The sequence below is a fragment of the Piliocolobus tephrosceles genome, chromosome 1 (genome assembly GCF_002776525.5).
Source record: "Piliocolobus tephrosceles isolate RC106 chromosome 1, ASM277652v3, whole genome shotgun sequence".
NCBI lineage: Eukaryota > Metazoa > Chordata > Mammalia > Primates > Cercopithecidae > Piliocolobus > Piliocolobus tephrosceles.
In genome coordinates this window covers 214,248,848-214,266,907 of record NC_045434.1, presented here as the reverse complement: position 1 = coordinate 214,266,907, position 18,060 = coordinate 214,248,848, and the positions used below count along the sequence as shown (strand labels likewise).

The 18,060-nt window shown below is 58.3% G+C and overlaps 1 protein-coding gene across 8 annotated transcripts in view; it reads left to right on the top strand.

Moving 5' to 3' along the window:
* The window catches only part of CAMTA1 (calmodulin binding transcription activator 1), a 953,649-nt gene that overhangs the window by 849,205 nt on the left and 86,384 nt on the right, over positions 1-18,060 (top strand). For 4 of the 8 annotated variants that reach the window (XM_023215241.1, XM_023215238.1, XM_023215237.1 and 1 more), the window contains exons 1-3: positions 2,781-2,906; positions 3,956-4,082; positions 10,686-10,820. Coding sequence is in view for 2 of the 8 variants with exons in the window: in XM_031934754.1 (XP_031790614.1) it covers positions 3,956-4,082; positions 10,686-10,820 (262 nt within the window). In the remaining 6 variants the exon portion in view is untranslated. Of the gene's footprint in view, positions 1-2,780; positions 2,907-3,955; positions 4,083-10,685; positions 10,821-13,159; positions 13,282-18,060 lie in introns of those variants that run through there. The other 4 variants (XM_023215244.1, XM_023215235.1, XM_031934754.1 and 1 more) reach the window with 4 other exon arrangements.

The following is an 18,060-nucleotide window of genomic DNA, read 5'->3' as shown; positions in this document are numbered from 1 at the left end:
CCAGCTAATTTTTGTATTTTTAGTAGAGATGGGGTTTCACCATGTATCCCAGGCTGGTCTCAAACTCCTGACTCCGCCTCCACCTCCCAAAGTGCTGAGATTACAGGCGCGCACCACCGCGTCCAGCTAATTTTTGTATTTTTAGTAAAGATGGAGTTTTGCCATGTTGGCCGGGCTGGTCTCAACCTCCTGGCCTCCAGTGATCCACCCGCCTCAGCCTCCCAAAGTGCTTGGATTTCAGGCGTGAGCCACCACACCCGGCCCTGACCTCCTCTCTTATCACTGATTCTGAGCTCAGTGGCACCTTCAGAGCGCTCACCACACCCCCCACCCCACCCCGCAAAGGCCAGCTGGGCATCTTCCCCATACCCCCCGACCCTGGGCTTAAGAAAGCGATGCAAAGGGACAGAGAGGGAGGCCAGGAACAGGGTGCAGGGGGAAGGTCAGAGCTGTCTTCTGGTCCTGGCTCCTTGAGACCTGACTCTCTGAAACTCAGTTTCTTACGTGTAAATGGCTGAGAGGGGGTGGCCTCGAGGCACTCCCAGTCCTAGGACCTGGGAGATTTGATCCTCGGGACACTTAGAGGTGCCCTGGAGCCCTTAATGTCTTGCAGGAGCCAGGAGGTGGAAGGAGGGTCCCCTCTTTTCCCAAGGTCCTGGTCTGTGAGTCAGGCCCTGGGCTGGGTGCAGGCCCACACCCCAGCCTCCTGGGTGTCCTGGCGAATAGGACATCAGCAGGCCTGGCTCCTTCTGTCCTTTCTGGGACTGCAGTTCAGCAACTCGCCATGCGAGGGCAGCCCAGGAACAGGAACGCAATGGCAGCCTGGCAGCCCGGCAGAGGGAGCGGCCAGTCCTGCTTTCCCAGAAGCCCTCAATGCTTCCAGTTACCTACAACCAAAAGCTGCTGAAATTCAGCTTGATTTGGAAAATGTGCATCCGCCACCCAGCTAGGCCCTTTGGGGCCCCACCTGGCCACACAGTGAGGCCTCAGAGGCTGTGAAGGGCCCCTTCCTCCTTGCTGTCCTCTCCTACCCAGGCCACTGTCTCCATACCACAGCAGGGGCGCCCCCATCCTGGGCTCTGCAGGAGACAGCACTTTCTCTCCTGACACTTCTCTCCCTTCATCTGGCCCTCGTCCTGTCCCCTCCCTGCCAGCCCGTCTGTGCACTGACTGCATCAGGAGTCCAATCTGGCCGGGTTTTGTCAAGCTCAGGGAGGGCTGTACAGGCAGGCTTGTCGGCCTGGGCCTTGCTTCCCTCTGCAAAATGGGGTTTGGTTAAATGGTTACCCAGCACCCCCACCCAGCTCTAAACCTCAATGCATCCACTTAGCAGGAATGCGGTGGCTGGGGCCATCCTGCTGTCTCTTCTCTGAGAGGCCCTCCCTCCCACAGGCTGCTCCCATTTCTCCATTTCTCCTATCTCTGTCCACCCCTTCACTTCTGGCTGCAGCTGGTCACCAACACACACACACGCGCACACACACACACACACCCCAGAGGCGTTCCCCTATGCCCCAGCATCTGCCCTGGCTGCATCAGACATCCGGGCCCTTTATCTCAGGACACAGAGACCTCAGATGGCATTTCGTGCTCCCTCCCTGCCCCCAAACCCTCCTGCGTCATCTCCCACCACTGACACTCCTGCTGCACCAGGCAGAAGAGCCTGCGATTACAGCCATCAGACACGCGCGCCACCACCAATTCAGCGCAGCCAGGCGGGCTGTTGCCATGGGAACCATCCCCGAATGGATGGATGCTGAGCTGTCCTGCGGCGGTTTCCATGGAGAAGGTCCTGATGTTCTCCAGTAATCTCTGCAGTTCTTTGTTCCCGGCATCAGCCCCAGCTTCATGCTAGCAGCTGTTGATTGCAGTTATTATTTTTTCCCTTTTTCTCACATGGTAACTGTCTATGGCCTTTTGAAGTCACTGCTCTTCCACTTCCCAGGATCCTGGGGGATGGTGCCCTGAGCTGGCCTTCTGGTGCTTCCAGACATCCCAAAGTCAGGCTCCACCTGTCCGCTGGCACTCTTCCCAGCCAGGCACCCACTGCCCCCAACGCCCTGCCCCTTCCACGGAGCTGCAAATATCCCTAGGCATCAGAACAAGGAATGCTGCGACCAGAAGGGCCCCTAGCGAGGAGATGCCACCCAGAGAGGCTGGGCCACTTGCCTGAGGACACACAGCTACTGAGGCGCGGGAGCAGGCCTCCTGCTTTTGGCTCTCGGTCGTGAGCTCTCTCCGCTGCCCTAGTAGTAAAGTGACCTCCCAGGCCAGAGCACGGCTCCTGCAAGAGCAGGGGTGGGATATGCCTTCCAGCCCGGGAGAGCCCCTTCCGTGGAAGAAGTCTCTTTTCCTGGCCAGGCAATGGGAGGAGCCACTTCCACCTCATCCCTGGAAACACTCACTCCTGCTGCAGGTGCCCCGGGCCAGGCCTGGGTTCCAGGAACATTGTGGGGCGCCTAGGGCAGGCTCCTTGTAGAGGCTGGGGCTCCCTCCAGGGCAGGGGTGGGCCAGGGCCCAGAAGATGCCGAGCAAGAATGAGTGAGTGACCAGGAGGGAGCATCTGGCTGGCACGGGGTTGCGGAGTGGGGATCGCTTCTCTGGCCTGGAGCGGTGGGGAAGGTGGGCTCACAGCAAGTCCTCACCCCCACCTCCCAGTCTCCAGCGTGCCTGGCGGCCTTCTCCAGCCTGGACACTAGGTGGTGCTCTCTGCCCTGACCTACGCAGCTCTCCGCCCCCCTGCAGGGAAAGGTGTTTACTGGTTTGGGGGTGGGGTGGATGGCGCCTCTGGGGTGGGTCCACCCAAGGTTAGCCAGGGGAGCCCGGGAGGCCGGCACCCCCACCTTCCTCATCCCCAGGGACAGCCTCCCTCTACTCAGTGACCAGCCCCTCTCCTCAGCTAAGCCGTAAGTAGGGGGCCTACAAATTGCCGTCCACCTCGCACCTCCCTCTATCATCACTAAGCAGGGCAATGGCCGTAAAGCAGGATTGCCCAGGGCCCCGGACATGAGGCCACCCTCCTCCTCTGCTTTCCGCAGCAGCCCCAGGCTAGTCCAAGTTGGGGGTCAGGGGGTACCCCAGCCCTACTGATGCTCTCCTGCCCCTGGGCACCCTGGGAGGTTCCTGGAGGTGGGGTCCTACCCCCTGGAGCTGAGGAAGGTCATTCGGGGCTGCTCCCAGCCAAGCTGCAGGATCACTGCTTGCTCGTGGGACCCCAGGCTAGCTGTGTAGGCAGCGGCACAGACTCAAGGACCTTTGATAGCACATGGTTGGGGGAGGGGCAGACGCTCAGCCCCGTTCCACTCCCAGCCCCCCGCTCTGAGCCCCAAACTCAGCTCACAGGGCAGTCTCTGAGCATCTCCTGCACTTAGCTCTTCTGTTTCTTAATCAGGCTCTTCACCCCACCCTGCTCCAGGCCCCCTCACCTTGCCATGCCCACAGCCTGGGGATCCTGGGTCTCTCCTCAACTCCCCACAAGAACTTCTGCTGCCTGGGCTGACACTGAGATGCTCAGGCCTGTTTTCAAAACTTGGAATTCCCTCAATCTGTCCACAAGCAAATGACATAGCAAGTCCCCTCCCTGCCCTCGGCTTCCTTCCAGGCCGGTTCTCAGGGGCATCGTGGGCTGAAAGGGTTTGCAAAACTCTGTACTCCCTCCTGCCTGGATCTGCGGGTTATACAAGAGAGAGAAGGTCAGGGGTTGGAGCTGCCGGTCCTGGAGCTTCCTGAGGGGCTGGGGAAGGAGCGCCTCGGGGCCCTTCTCTTGCTGTAGTCCTGGAGCTGTGGTTCTCATAAGTCGGGGCTCAGTGGAATCCCTGGAGTGGCGGCCTGGGAATCTGCATGGGGAGAGAGATACAGACCCCCATCTGAGCAGTGCAGCCTCAGCGGGGCTTCCCCATGCTGCCTCCCTCAGTGGCTCATACTCCAACTCTGTTCCTCTCTCTGTTCCCTGCAGGGAGGAGTGAAGGTCCTCATCACAGGCCCGTGGCAGGAAGCCAGCAATAACTACAGTTGCCTGTTTGACCAGATCTCAGTGCCTGCATCCCTGATTCAGCCCGGGGTGCTGCGCTGCTACTGCCCAGGTAAGAAAGTCACCCCCTGCCCCAGTCCCCCAAGGAAGGAGTGGGGGCCTGAGGAGCACTGGACTCGGAGTCAGCCTTGGGGTGACCTTGAGCAGGTCGTGTCCTTACTCTAGGCCTCTGTTTCTTCAGCTGTGAAGAAGCGGATCCCAGAGAGTCTATTAGAACATCATCTCCTTTGGCTCAGGGACCCAGCGTCGGACAGGGACCTAGGCACGCTTGACTGGGATTTTGAAGAGAACGTGATGAGAGCACGATTTAGGGTGGGAATAAGCCAGGCCCAGGCAATGTATCCAGGGCTGACCACAGTGGGAAGCTGCCACCACCCTCAGCCCAAAGGGTGACTACAGCTGGTGAGAGCCGGGGCCAGAGACCACCTCTGCAGTAAGGTGGCCTCTCTGCACCTGCCCATGCCTCCCATGGCCCAAGCCAACCAGAAGCCAGGAGAACCCCGGCATTGCAGCCCACACACAGGCTCTGTCCTCCTGGGGCCCAGGGCAGAGGGCAGAAGGCTGGAGAAAGCTTGGTAGGGGTGGAGGGAGATGGGGTGGTGATGGGGCATCAGTCTAACAATTATCAGCACAAACGCCTTTGAGAATGTAACAGAGCCATCTACCCTATGCCCAGAAAAGGTACATGCACATCATTTGCTTCCAATTTTAGGGGCTCAAAGATCCCCCACGAAACCCAGTCAGGAGGCCCTCTGTGCTGTCCCTGTGGCTCTGAAGCCCTTCCCCAGCGTTCCAGCATTATCTGCTTAGCATGGTGTCCCTGTGTGGTCAACTTGTCTTTGACTTCTGGCCACCACTCCTTCCCCACTTGCCTGTGCCATGGGGTCAGGGACTATCTTCTTGGTCACCATAGTATCCCCGGGGCTGGCAGAGTGCAGACATGTCACAGAGGGGGATGGAGATTGTGAAGGAATGAGTTAGTCTCCAGGCATCTGAAGCCTGTTTCTAGAGCTTATGTCTTCTGCTCCTGGACTGGTGCTGGCAGGACCCCCTTGGCTGCCCCATCTCATCACCACCAACCCTCAGGATGGCCTGTCCAGTGAGCCCTGACCATAAACAGGAGAGGGGGTAAGGAGGCAGGTGTGCGGAAGGTCAGGGAGACCCACTCCTGTCCCCTAATGCCAGGGAGCCTAGAACGGAGAGAAGATGCTCAGTGTAGAAGACTGGGGGTGAGGAGAGAGGTATGGGGTGGGGTGTCCCCACGGCAAGCACAGAGTTGGCCGGTGCTAGGCAGGCCCCAGGGTGCTTCTAGGTTCCACCCTGCGTGGTCCAGCCTGAGCCTTGGCTGCCCCAGCTGTCTGCCACCACCACCCTGCCCTTGAATCATTCCCCCAGCCTGGGGCAGCTGAAACCCACCAGGCTTTTCTCCTTTTCTCCTTCTCTCTCAGGCTCTTCTTTTTGTTGTTGTTGTTTTTTTTTTTTGTTTTGAGACGGAGTCTTGCTCTTTTGCCAGGCTGGAGTGCAGTGATGCAATCTCGGCTCACTGCAACCTCCATTTCCCAGGTTTAAGCGATTCTCCTGCCTCAGCCTCCCCAGTAGCTGGGACTACAGGCTTGTGCCACCACACCCGGCTAATTTTTGTACTTTTAGTAGAGATGGAGTTTCACCATGTTGGCCAGGCTGGTCTCGAACTCCTGACCCAACTGATCCACCCACCTTGGCCTCCCAAAGTGCTGGGATTACAGGGATGAGCCACCGCGCCCCACCTCTCTCAGGCTCTTCTTGCAGCCACCAGAGGGGAAAACCCTGCTCCTCAGCTGGCTGTACACTCAGCCTCTGCTTGAACCCAGCACCATCTTCTCCACAAACTTTCTGGGAGCCAGCGCTGCGGCCTCAGATGCCCACCCCACCCCCTGCTGGCCCAGCCCTCCCCTCCCAGCCCCCGCCTGCCTGGCTCCAGAAGGCCCACCCAGCAGCCCTGCTTAGCCTGGAGCACAGCCAGCCGGGGTGGCAGCCAGGCCGGGTCTGCCTATCACAGCGCAGGGCTGTGTGCAGCTGATGAGGTCCCCGGCCCGGCGGGGGTGGCGGAGAGGGTACTGTGGCATTAAACAGTGCACTCATCACCTGCTGCCAGAATGGGACTTGCCTGGCCTATAAATAGATGCCACTTCCTGTACCTGGTTCTCGCCTGGCTAAGGCCCAGGACAGGGCTGCTCAGGTCTGCTCTCAGTTATCTGACCCCTCCACAGAAAAAGAGGGGCTGGCCTTTGTGTGTCCCCGGGGCTGGAGTCCGCCATACTTGGGTCCAACCCAGATCAGCCAGAAACCATCCGTGTGGCTCGAACTCAGATGCCTGACCTCTCTGGGCCTCAGTTTCTACAGCTCTGAAAACTGCCTGCCAGTGGAGTGAGAGCAGTGAGTGAGAGGAGGTGTGTGAAGCACCTGGCCCAGGTGCTCCATTCCTGAAGAATTCCTATTAATGAGGCCTTCGCTCTTCCTTTCCCAAGGAGGAGTTCGGAGAGGGTACCAGGGCAATTTGGGTCTCCACAGGCAGTTCTCCTGGTCCTGGGGCGCTTCCGGGTCCGCAGAGATGGCAGGTAGAGTCTCTGCCTAGGCTACTCACCCTCCTAGTCATTCAGGCTCATTCGAGTAGCCACAATGTGTCTTGGACCGAGGGAACAGGAGCCACAAGGCTCAAGGCACACTGAGAGCTGGGACCCCTCCCCAGGTGCCAGCATTGTGTCTTCAGCTAACTCCACAAAGGGGGTCTCCTTTGGAAATCTCTGCTTTGAGGCCCAGATTGAAACATGGTGCTCTGTAAAACACACTGGATGTATCCATTCCTTTCTTCATTTGCCAGATAACTTTTGAGTAGCCCCTGCTTGTTGTGCACAGAGTATGGGCTTGGAGTGGAGCAAAGAATAAGGCCCAGCTTCTCACCAGGGCCCTGATGATTGCAAGGGACTTTCAGTCCAGGGAGGAGTGCAGCATGCAAATGAATCACTGCCCCGGGAGATGACGCTGGCTGCTTGGGGACCTCATCTCTGGGTCTCCCCAGAGGAATCTCAGGCTGAGCTTGAAGGATGAACTTGAAGTCAGAATCAAACTGGCCTCACCAAAAAGAGAGGCTCAGAGGCCTGTGAGCACAAGCCAGGAACAACACGGGAGGAGGGGGCACTGGCAACACAGACGGCCAATGCCCGCCCGTCTCTGGGGTCCCAGCCCAACACACCCACCCAAGCAAAACACATGAGGTGATTCTGCCCTGACCAAGAGCAGGGTCCTGCCCTGGCAGCACCCACACTGTCACAGGCAGCAGGAGACACTCAGGCACAGAATGTGTCTTCTACAAGACTCTGGGGTGCTTCAGGGGCAGGAGGGAGCCCACCAAGTTAGGGCAGTGAGCTGAGGGCAGTGAGCACTGAGTGAGAGGAGATGCTGGCGGAAAGAGGCAACTCAGGTTCAGGAGAAGATAGGGGAATCCACCAAGAAGACTCTGCCGGCCAGAGAGCCCTAAAGAAGACAAAAGATGAAATGCAAAATGAGGGCCAGGCACAGTGGCTCACACCTGTAATCCCAGCATGCTAGGAGGCCAAGGAGGGCAGATCACTTGAAGTCAGGAGTTCGAGACCACCCTGACCAACATGGTGAAACCCTGTCTCTACTGAAAATACAAAAATTAGCTGGGCATAGTGGCAGGCACCTGTAAGCTAGTAGGGAGGCTGAGGCAGGAGAATCGCCTGAACCTGGGAGGTGGAGGTTGCAGTAAGCCAAGACCACGCCGCTGCACTCCAGCCTGGGAGACAGAGTAAGACACTGTCTCAAAAAAAAAAAAAAAAAAAACAAAAAGCAAACAAACAAAAACAACAAATGAGGTGAAGAATTGGGTTTCAAAACAATTCATTCAACAAATAGTTACTCAGCCGCCATAACATCCCGGGCACTGACCTTGGCACTAGGCATGAAGATTAAGATGGAGCCAGTCCCAGCTCTCATGAGCTAATGTTCTACTGCCGGGAGACAGAAAACAAACAAGGAGAAAAAGAAATAACCAAGGTACCTGGTGAAAACTGTATCCCAACAGTAGAATATGGTAATAACGTCACCTGGGAAGAAGGAGATTCCTTCTGGAACATGGATGAGCAGAGGCCTCTCACAGGCTGGGACCTGGATGATGGGATGGAGCCAGTCATGGGAAGTGGGAGAAGCATCCCGGCCAGGCAGCGGGTAGGGGAAGTGCAAAGGCCCTGGGGCAGAAAGAGGTTTGGCAACATGGAGAATCTAAAGCCCGAGAAAGGCACTGGCTGCAGGATAGTGAGTGGGGTACAGGGAGCTGCACACAGTAAGACTGGAGATGATAGCAGGAACCAAAACAAATCGTGTCCATCTTTCTGCATCATAGGAAGGAGTTTGGTTTGATTTTACTTGCAATAGGAGGCTGTTAGCTTTAAGCAGGGGGTGGCTTGATCTAAATGATGTCTTTAAAGATGATTCTGGGTGTGTGGGAAAGACGATTCTGGGTTGTAGGGAGGAAGAACAGACGCAGGGAGACCATAGGAAGAAGGCAGAGGGCTGATCTTTCCAAATGTAAGGAGAAGGGCTCCCTTGGGCACCACACTCCCCCTGGTTTCCTCTAGGGGTGCTGGGCTATGGCCCCCAGTGCTGGATTGTGGCCTCCCAACACCCTCCCAGCAGGAGCAGGTCTCAGGTGCTCTGATGCTGCCTTCAGCAGGAGGCTAGTGGAGGAGTCTAGGCAATAAATGATGGTGGCGTGGACTACAGCATCTGCAGTGGAGATGGAGAGCAATGGATCTTGCCATTGCTGATGGCACTCGCTGATGGACTGCATGAGTGGGGAAGGGAAGAGCGAGTCCGGGAAGCCTCCTGGGTGATGGACCTGCAGGAGCAGGGCTGCTGGGCTGGGATCCCGGAGACCACAGTAGGTCCCCTCTGCTCCGTCTCTCTGGGAAGGAAGAAATGCCTTGGAGTCTGCCACCATTCCAGCGTTGCTGCAGGTTGTGCACCTGCCAGAAGATGGTGGAAGAGCAGCAGCAGTTGAAGAGGCCACCCCCCCAGGCTGGGACACATTGTCCCAGAGAAGCCGTGAGCTCCCCAAGGCTGGCCGAGGAGGCTGCTAAGAGGAGCAGCCCTGAGCGGGCTCCGATGGGTGTGGGTGCTGGCCACCTGTCTTCCTGCTGGCAAGCCAGGCCAATCTCCAGGGCAGGCATGCGACCACAAGCTTGGAGACCCGCCCAGGGATGCCAGCAGAGCCATAGCAGGTTCTGGACTTGGCCAGGGCTCCCTGCCCAGGCACCTTGGAGGTCCTGTGTGACCTCCACTGTGGAGTCCTTTGGTTCAGGTTGTGGCCTGGAGCTGAGATTCCCAGACAGGGTGGAAAACACAGAGTAAAAGCCATGGGTCCCCTTGGACAGTGACTCCCGAAGGCCTTCCCTGGGGACAAGGCAAGATGGTTGCTGCCTTAACACATCCACCCAGGATGGACAGCGGCCACCCATCAGTAAGCTGGTTTTCCCATCGGGACTGGGATCTGCATCAGAGTCCTTGGAGGAAAGCTGGAGCTCTGCTTGTCCTAGGCAGCGGCTGACTTGGATGGCTTCCTTGAGTCTGTAAGCTCCTGAAAACCAAGAGCCCAAACAGTAACGTGATCCCCGTGCGTGTCCTCCCTGGAAATCTGTACCGGGGAGGCCCTGGGTATCAGCATCTGGTATTCCAGAAAAGCAGGGCAGAGGGCACAGAACCGAGACATCTGCCAGGGACGAGGCCTGGCAGGGCAGTGTGCACACCCACCATTGCCCACGGGCCACCTCCGTGGGCCACAGGCCAGCCCCCAAGATGCCAACATGAGCCGTGGAGAGGCAACCTCAACCCCAGAGCTAAAGCTGATCTCCACAGCAGGCTGGCTTCCTCTTACTCTCAGTGAGACCATACCTCGTTTATTCCACACAGACAGTTATTTGTTAAGCCCTGTGTTGGGGCCACAGCAGTTAACGAGACCCACCAGGGCCCTGCCTTCCAGAGCTTACTGTCAGACATTGGAGGGAGGTACAACGTTCACACCAGCATCCCCAGCTCAGCACCCACTGGGGCTGAGCTAGGGCCAGGGTAACAGAGGCACATCTGAAGCTCCTTCATCGGGGAAGCAGAAGAACTTCGAAAAATACAGGAGCTGACTTGTTCATTGAGTCAGGACAAGCTTGTAGGAATAGGTGAAACAAAATAAGCACAAATCAGTCCGAAACAGATGCTGTACCCGAAACCCATCCAGGATGAATGGGATAAGGGGGGACGTCAGCCAGCCATGAGGCAGAGTTGGGGGCCATTCACTCATTCACTCGTTCAGCCAGTCTGTACTGAGCACCCAGCCCCTGCCCTCATTCGGAGGACGAAGCAAAGGGGCAGTTACAATACCTGGGAGTGATCACAGGACAGCCGGCTGAGTCTGGGTGAACCGAGAAGGTTCCTAGAAGAAGCATTGTGTTTGGGCCTCGAATGAGCAGGCATAGGCTGTCAGTAAGGAGAGCCGGACATTAACCAATGAAGGGCAGTGGGGAGGGGACATTCCAGGCCCTGTGTGGTTCACCAGGCTGTAGGTACCCACCCATCCCTTGACTTGGTCTTTTTCTCTCGCTTTCAGCCCATGACACTGGTCTTGTGACCCTACAAGTTGCCTTCAACAACCAGATCATCTCCAACTCGGTGGTGTTTGAGTACAAAGCCCGGGCTCTGCCCACGCTCCCTTCCTCCCAGCACGACTGGCTGTCCTTGGACGGTAAGAACAGTGCTTGGGTCATCTTGCCAGGCACCAAGGGAGAAGGATGCTTGGGGACTCTATGCACAAGGTGTGAAAGAAGAATAAGCACCCAGAAAGGGGCAGGAAGGGGTGCCAATGTGAGCGAAGGAAGGTCGGCTAGGTTTCCACCGCCAGGCTGAGTGCCTAAGCTGTCTGCCATTGGTGTCTGGACGCTGGCTGGCCCCACCCTCAGTATGGGCCTGTGGCTGGCATGCCTGCTGGGCTGTCTGAGTGGCCAAGCAAGCCCAGGGGAGCTAAGAGGTTCCTCTGGCGAAGGACCCCAGGCAGCAAAGTCCAAGCACTCGCTGTGCCTCTCCAGGGCTGTTTCCATGGGCTCCTGGAAGCAAAAAGGGTTCCCAGAGGCCATCACCAAGCCCCAAGCCTCTCGAGGAAGAGGATGGGGAGGCAGCTCAGGCCTGGGCTTCTTTTGGATTTGGGAGCTTGCTTCTGTCTTTTGGGGCTAACCAGCCAAACCTTCTCCTGGAAGCCCTCAAATACCCCCAACTCCAGCTTCTTGGCTGATTTTAATTCCACCTCTGCCCTGTATGGCCTCTGTGCAAGCCCAGGATCGTGACTGTGGCAGAGGGTAGAGTGTCAGGGACCCCAGTGGGCTTCAAGGGAGCAGGCAGGACCTGGTGGTCCAGGACAGGCAGGGACCCCAAGAGCTGCCAGCCTTGTCCATGGGGGTCAGTGAGTGTTGGCGGTTCCTCTTGGGGTACCAGGGGCTCTGCAGAGAAGAGCTGCCAAAGGCAGGCTGGGGATGCCAGGGTCAGAGGCTGCCCTTTCCCACCTGGGCACATATCAGGAGGCCCAGAGCTGGCCAAGGCCTGGGGGGCTGAGCCCGGTGCACTGGGGATGCAGTAGGAGGGATGCCTGTCCATAACCTCAGTATCAGGGCAGCCCGGATAGATGACAGTCCATGGGGTACCTTGCTAGAGACCTTGCCAGCCCGGGACATTGAGGTCTGGGCTAAGCTGAGCCTGGGCCCCCTGCAGGGTGGGTTCTCTAAGCAACACCCCCCACACACACACACCCCACACCCCCACAGCTGGCCTTTTGGGTCTCACCTCTCAGACTACCCCTTGCTGTTGGATGCTGGAAGATTTCTGGGCTTGGGTACATAGTTCATTTCCTGAACCACCCAGTGTGTAAACCTCAGCCTCATCCCAGCCCCTGCCCCAGCCGAGACAGGGTGCCAACAGCTGCCTTGGCTGGTGAACCCTCAGGAGACATTCCCCAGGACAGCTTTGAGTCTGCAGGCTCTGCACCCTAGCATGGGCTGCCCTGGGGCACCAAGCTGCCCTTGGCATCTTCCCTGGCCGAGGCTGGAGCCAGGTAGAGCTGTGATGATGACCCGCAGATGTAACCAAGAAGAGCAGGGTGACCAGGGGCTCCTGTTTAGGAAATCTGGTTTCAGTTTTGCAGAACAAATGGGAATGGAGTCGGGAACTCTGCAGAACACTGGCTCTCCCTGAATGACCTGGCTGGCCTCACTAGAATGAACCCAAGGATGCTGGGACCAGTGTAGGACCCTGCCTGGCAGATGGAGCCTTTTCAGAGAGCAAAGTCACAGTCAGGCAGTGCCCCAGAGCTCAGGACACATCTGCAGGCCCCCTGGAAGCACAGAGAGCCAGCTGTGCCCCGGAGGCTACGGCCTGGGAGGATGCCGCCATAGAGACTGTGGGGAGGGGAGCCACCCAACTACTTCATGACAGACCAGGACCTCGGCCACCCCAGGCCCCTCAGGATTGGCCTGGCGCCAAGCTGGGCACCTGCTCCCTAGCTGACCCCTCTCCCCAGAACTTTGAGCTCTGAACTCTGTGGGCCTCCAAGTTGAAATAAGCACCCCTACCCCTGCAGGATACACAGGAGGGTGACAGGAATTGGGGTGACGATGGCATCAAGGCCTGGGCGTCCAGCAGCATCAGCTCTGTTACCACCAGCCAGGGCACAGCTAGGGGAACAGTAGCTCCACAGCTTGGACCCCCAGCTCAGAGCGCCCTGCTGAACCAGAGGGGCCAGCCTGGGGTCCACCTCTCTGCAACTCAGGGGCCCTGCAGAGAGCAGATCAGGACCCTGAAGGACGCTTTCCTTTGGTCTGCGCCAGTTGTCCTTTCAAGGAACGGGAGTGGAAGGGAGGCGGGGACAGGGGAACTGCCAGACCCCACCTGGCTGGGGAGAAGCGGGGCTACCCTAGCTATTCTGTTTCCGCCTAAATGAATACAAGGCACTCACCCACCCAAGGGCCCAGCCTTCCTAGCCTTTCACCAGCTTGATAAATACTAAGGGGAGGGGGGAGGGGAAGCAGTGCCGCAGCCGCAGCGCAGAGGGGGCCGCTGGAACAGCTACCCGGGAGCCCGGGGGTCCCGGGCCTCTGGCCAGCCACAGGGCCTGGCCGTGAACTTTGCGTCCAGGCCGATGCTGCAGTGGCCGGGCGGTGGTGAGCCTTGCGTCCCCGCCTGTCCCTCCCGTCCCCTCCCCTCTGTCTCCGCAGTTTCTCGGCTCAGCCCCTCCCGCCCCCGCGGGCTCTGGGCCAATTCTCCCTCCGCGCCGGCCGGGCGGTGGAGACGGGTGCGCCGCGGCAAAGGGAGGAGGGCTGGGGAAGGGGTGGGCGCCAGGGGACTGCAGCGCGGAGCAAACTGGGGCACGGCTGCCGGCGGCGCGCGTGCACACACTCTCGCCCACGCGCGCGCCCGCCCGCCCGCCGACGCGCAGCCGCAATGCGGGGCCCTTCGCGGAACTGCTGTTGGCGCCGCGCCCTGCGGGGTCCGGGGCGCCCGCAGGGACTGCGAGGACAGCGGGACTAGGCAGGCTTGAGCCCAGCCATCCGCCTCCGAGTGCGCCGCAGCGTGCGGCGGGAACCGCGGGCCTTCGGTCCCGGGCGGCGAGCCCTGGCTCCCTCCTTCCGTGGCCTTCGCTGCATGTGGGGAGCGCCCTTTGTCCCCTCGGCCATGCCCGGGGGTAAATGTTTGGGGAAGAGACTGTCTGCCCTCATTTGATTTAAAACATGGATTTGTTTGCTTGGCTAAAGGCCGGGTGGGGGCGTGGGTCCGGGCCGCAGCGAACTCGCGCGCGCGCGCAGCAGCAGCAGCAGCAGCTGCGGAGAAGTCTTTGTCCCCGCAGCGCAGCCTTTGCCCCCTTGGAGTAGCTTTTGTTTGCGCAGCCCCGCCCTGCGAAGTGATCGTCCCCACGTTGAGGCCGCGGGGCAGGGACCCGACGTCCCCAAAATCTCAGCTGGGGCGCAGCCGTCCTCCTGGGAGAGACCGGGCGCGGAGGTGGCGGAAGATGGGAGGAGGAATCGCAGCCTTCTGGATCCCGGAGCTGCAGCGCCTCCCCCAGACCTAGGGGTCTTCCCCTCCCTTCCCTGCGCCCCACTATGAGCTCCAGGGTCAAAGGCCCTGTCTGCCGGACCCCCATCACTTAGCCCAGGGCTGGCACGTGGTGGGCTACAGTACATATTTGTGATATGAATGCAGGCACGCGTGAATGAGTGAGTGCAGGAGGGACTGTCAAAAAGCTGAATCCAACTAGTGGTAAGGAAGGCTTCACAGAGGAAGCGACCCCCCTGGTGAGACCTGAAGCCTGACCAGGGTTAGCCCGGAAAGAGGGGGCATCAAGGGTGGCAGGAGAGGGAAAGGGCGGCTGCTTTTAGGCCAGGGTCTTTGGGAACTGCCGTTTTCACCATTTCTCCTCCACCCACGGAGGTCCGGATTCAGAACAAATTTCCTCTGGCCTGACCTAACCCCAGGCCATTTGCACAGGACCCCAGGGAGGTCTGAGCAGGCCAGCTCTGCATACAGAGATGCAAGGGGGACCTCTTCCAGGCTAAAGACAGGCAGGCAATGGGGTTTACCCTGGAGACCCACTGGGGAGGATCTCTGGGAAATGTCACTTATGCCTGTGATAGGTCCTGTGGATACAACAGCCAGGGCCGAGCTGAACTTCAGAGGATGCTGTCTGTGTAGACTTGCCTCGCCTGTGCCTGTGTTTGCAAAGAGAATAAACCCAGGCAGTTCAACACTGCAGCCTTGGAGCTGAGGGGGTGGGGCGGGCCCTCTTCTGGCCAAGGACACTGGGGCACCTTGAAGTGACCTGAGTCCCTAGAAGAGAAGGTGAGCGGAACTTTTGTGTGCCTGACTCTTTCTTGTCTTACAGCATCTGATTCTCCCCAAGGCCAAGTTGAGAAGATTTAGGGTCCCCTGTCCCCACCCCCACCTGCTGGCCCTTCTTGGAACCCCACTAAGCCGCTTAGACTTAAATTCTATTTTCAATGCTTCTCAGGCAACTGAGCCTCCTGCCTGGATGAGAGGATTGGAGTGAGACCTGTGTGCAGCTCCCCTGGGCTTGGCTGGTCTCCTGGGCAGGCCCCCTTGTGGCCTCAGGGGTGAGGGGTTGCCGTGTCATCTCAGGCAGAGTGGGGAGCATGGACTAAGAGCTCAAACTTTATTATCCAGGTGCCTGCTTCCTGGGTAAGCCTCAGTGTAAGGTGGGTGAGCCCAGGCAGCTTGCCCCTGCAGCTCGCCAGGGACAGAGGGGGTTATCCTGTGACTTCTGGGGCAGCCTGGCCCTGGGGTAGGTGTCTGGGAAGACTGAGAGCCTCGCTCCTGTCTAAAGAAGTGAAGAGAAGGAAAGGCCTCTCGGTTTGGCCTTCTGATCCGACCAAGCTCTCTATGCTACCGGATGGAAGATGTGTCTCTGGGGCGGCCCCCAGCTCTGCCCCCACTTCAGAGCTGCCACCTTAGGTGTGAGAGGCATGTGGCTGTGGTGGTGGGCTGATTCTAGCACCAGCCTCCACCCACCAGAGCTGGGAGACCACACGCTGCCCCAGAGTCCAGGGGTACATTCCAGGGTAAGTGGGAAAGGCCATTCCAGCTAGGACCCTGGCCCCCGGGAGGCCTCTGGCTTCTTCCAATGGTGACACTCCAGGGCTTTCTGCTGAGTGGGCCTGGGCTGGCCCCTCCTAGGCTGGCTCCCTCTCTCAGATCCACCCAGCCCACCTCCCAGTAATCCTCAGCTGGCCCATGAACATGTCACATGACATGGGATGCTGTAAGAGAATGTACACAGAGTTGGCTGGGTACGGTGGCTCACACCTGTAATCCCAGCACTTTGAGAGGCCAAGGCGGGAGGATCATAAGGTCAGGAGATCAAGACCATCCTGGCTAACATGGTGAAACCCCATCTCTACTAAAAATACAAAAACAAAATTAGCTGGGTGTGGTGGCGGGCGCCTGTAGTCCCAGCTACTCGGGAGGCTGAGGCGGGAGAATGGCTTGAACCCGGGAGGTGGAGCTTGCAGTGAGCCAAGATCGTGCCTCTGTACTCCAGCTTGGGTGACAGAGCGAGACTCTGTCTCAAAAAAGAAAAAAAAAAAAAAGAACGTACAATGTACACTGAGGACACATTCCAAAGGCATCACTTGTCCCAGATGATGGAAAATGGAGGAGCAAAAATTACTTCCTTGCTAAATAATGTAAAATGCCATTGCTTTGCTAAAACCAATACAGTTTGTATTGTGGAGCAGAATACAAAATTCACAAGAAATTTTCAGATAAGACAGTATGGATGAATGATCTTGACTTCAAAGAGCTACTTTGAATTACGCCCATAGTGAAAGACCCGTAGCCCCCGCTTACCCTCTCTTGCCTCCAGGAGCTCTTTGGGGGAGCTGCAGAAGCACGGACCCAGGGGTCACCCAAAGGAAGAAAGGACCCCGCCCCGCCGAGAGCTTTCTGGCATCCACCTGGAGTGGGGACTGGGGCCAACACAAGCTGGTTAGCGCATGGGCCTCTGGGTGCTTCTGTGCACAGCAGTGACAGGTGGCAGAAGCAGCTGGCATGAGCCAGTCTTGCACTCGGGACCTGAGGCTGAGTGGCAGGAGTCACATCCTCTCCAAGCCCAGCCAGTGCCATGCTTCGAAGCACAGGGCCCTCCTCGTAACCCGTCTCTCACTCTCTGTGGGGTCTGCTTCATGACACATTGCGGTGGGCGTCTGTCTGCTTGGGTGCGTGTGCTCCCCTTTCTCAGCACCGCGGCGGGTGGGAGACGCATCAGCATACAGTTTGGGGAGCATCGTAGCCATTGGGGCTCCTCAGCAGCCAGCTGTACTCCTCAGCCAGGACCAAGAGGGCTGGTCCTCAGATCCTCCTGGGACAGTGACTTCCTGCCATTTGCAGCTGGGGCCACACCAAGCAGACCTGTGTGGAGCTCCTCTGTGTGGCAAGGAGTGGGTCACCTTGGAGCTGGGCCCCACCCGGCCTCCTTGGAGCAGTGATACATGGCACCCTGCAGAGAAATGGCCCTTAGGAGGAAGCTCACCTCTCCGCAAAGGCCGAGGGGCAGCCTTTGCCACCCTGTCCTGATTGTTGGGGCAGGAAGCAAAGTCACCTCCATGGAGGAAGCCCCAGGACTCGGGCAGATGCAGGCTCCTCTCCCAGGATTGGCTTCCCGGCCACCTGCAGGCCAGGTGGCTCCTTCCAGAGCATGCATGACAGTGGCAGCTTAGACCCTCCAGGGGTCAAGATCAGCCAGCTTGTCCTGTGACTGCTGGACAAATGCCCACCAACTGGGTGGCTTCACACAGAGATACGCTCTCATAGCTCTGGAAACTGGAAGCCGGAGCTCAAGGTCCTGGAGAGCTGAGCCCCCTCTGAAGGTGCTAGGGAGGGACCCTGTCTGGTCACTTGCAGCTCTGGTGGCTGTTGATCATCATTGTGGATCCATGGCTAGTGGCAACGGAGCCCCAGTCTCTGCCCCCACTGTCCTCCCTATGTGTATGTCTGTGTCCCTACTTTCTTTTAAGGACACCAGTCATTGGATTAAGGCCAACCCCATTTGGTGTGAACCCGTCTTAATGAATTACTAATTACATTTGTAATTTACTAATTACAAAGACTCTATTTCCAAAACAAGCCCCATTCTGAAGTTCCCTGTACACAGGAGCATTTGAGGAACACTGTTCAATGCAGGACTCCATCTTTTGTGGGCTTGTCCCCAGGGCGTGGTCCTGGGCATGATCCTGCTGTGAGGCCTCACTGAAGGACAGAACTGACCCCCAGAAAACACCAGAAGCCTCCTGAGGGTTTGTTGTGTGCAGGGTTCTGCCCTGGGTGTCATGACAGGTGCAGTAAAGAGGCAGCGCAGCTTAGGCTCCAGGGGCTCTGCAGTGTCGGGGAGTTCGCAGGCACCGTCCTGCGGTCACGGGTGGCGTGTTTTAAGG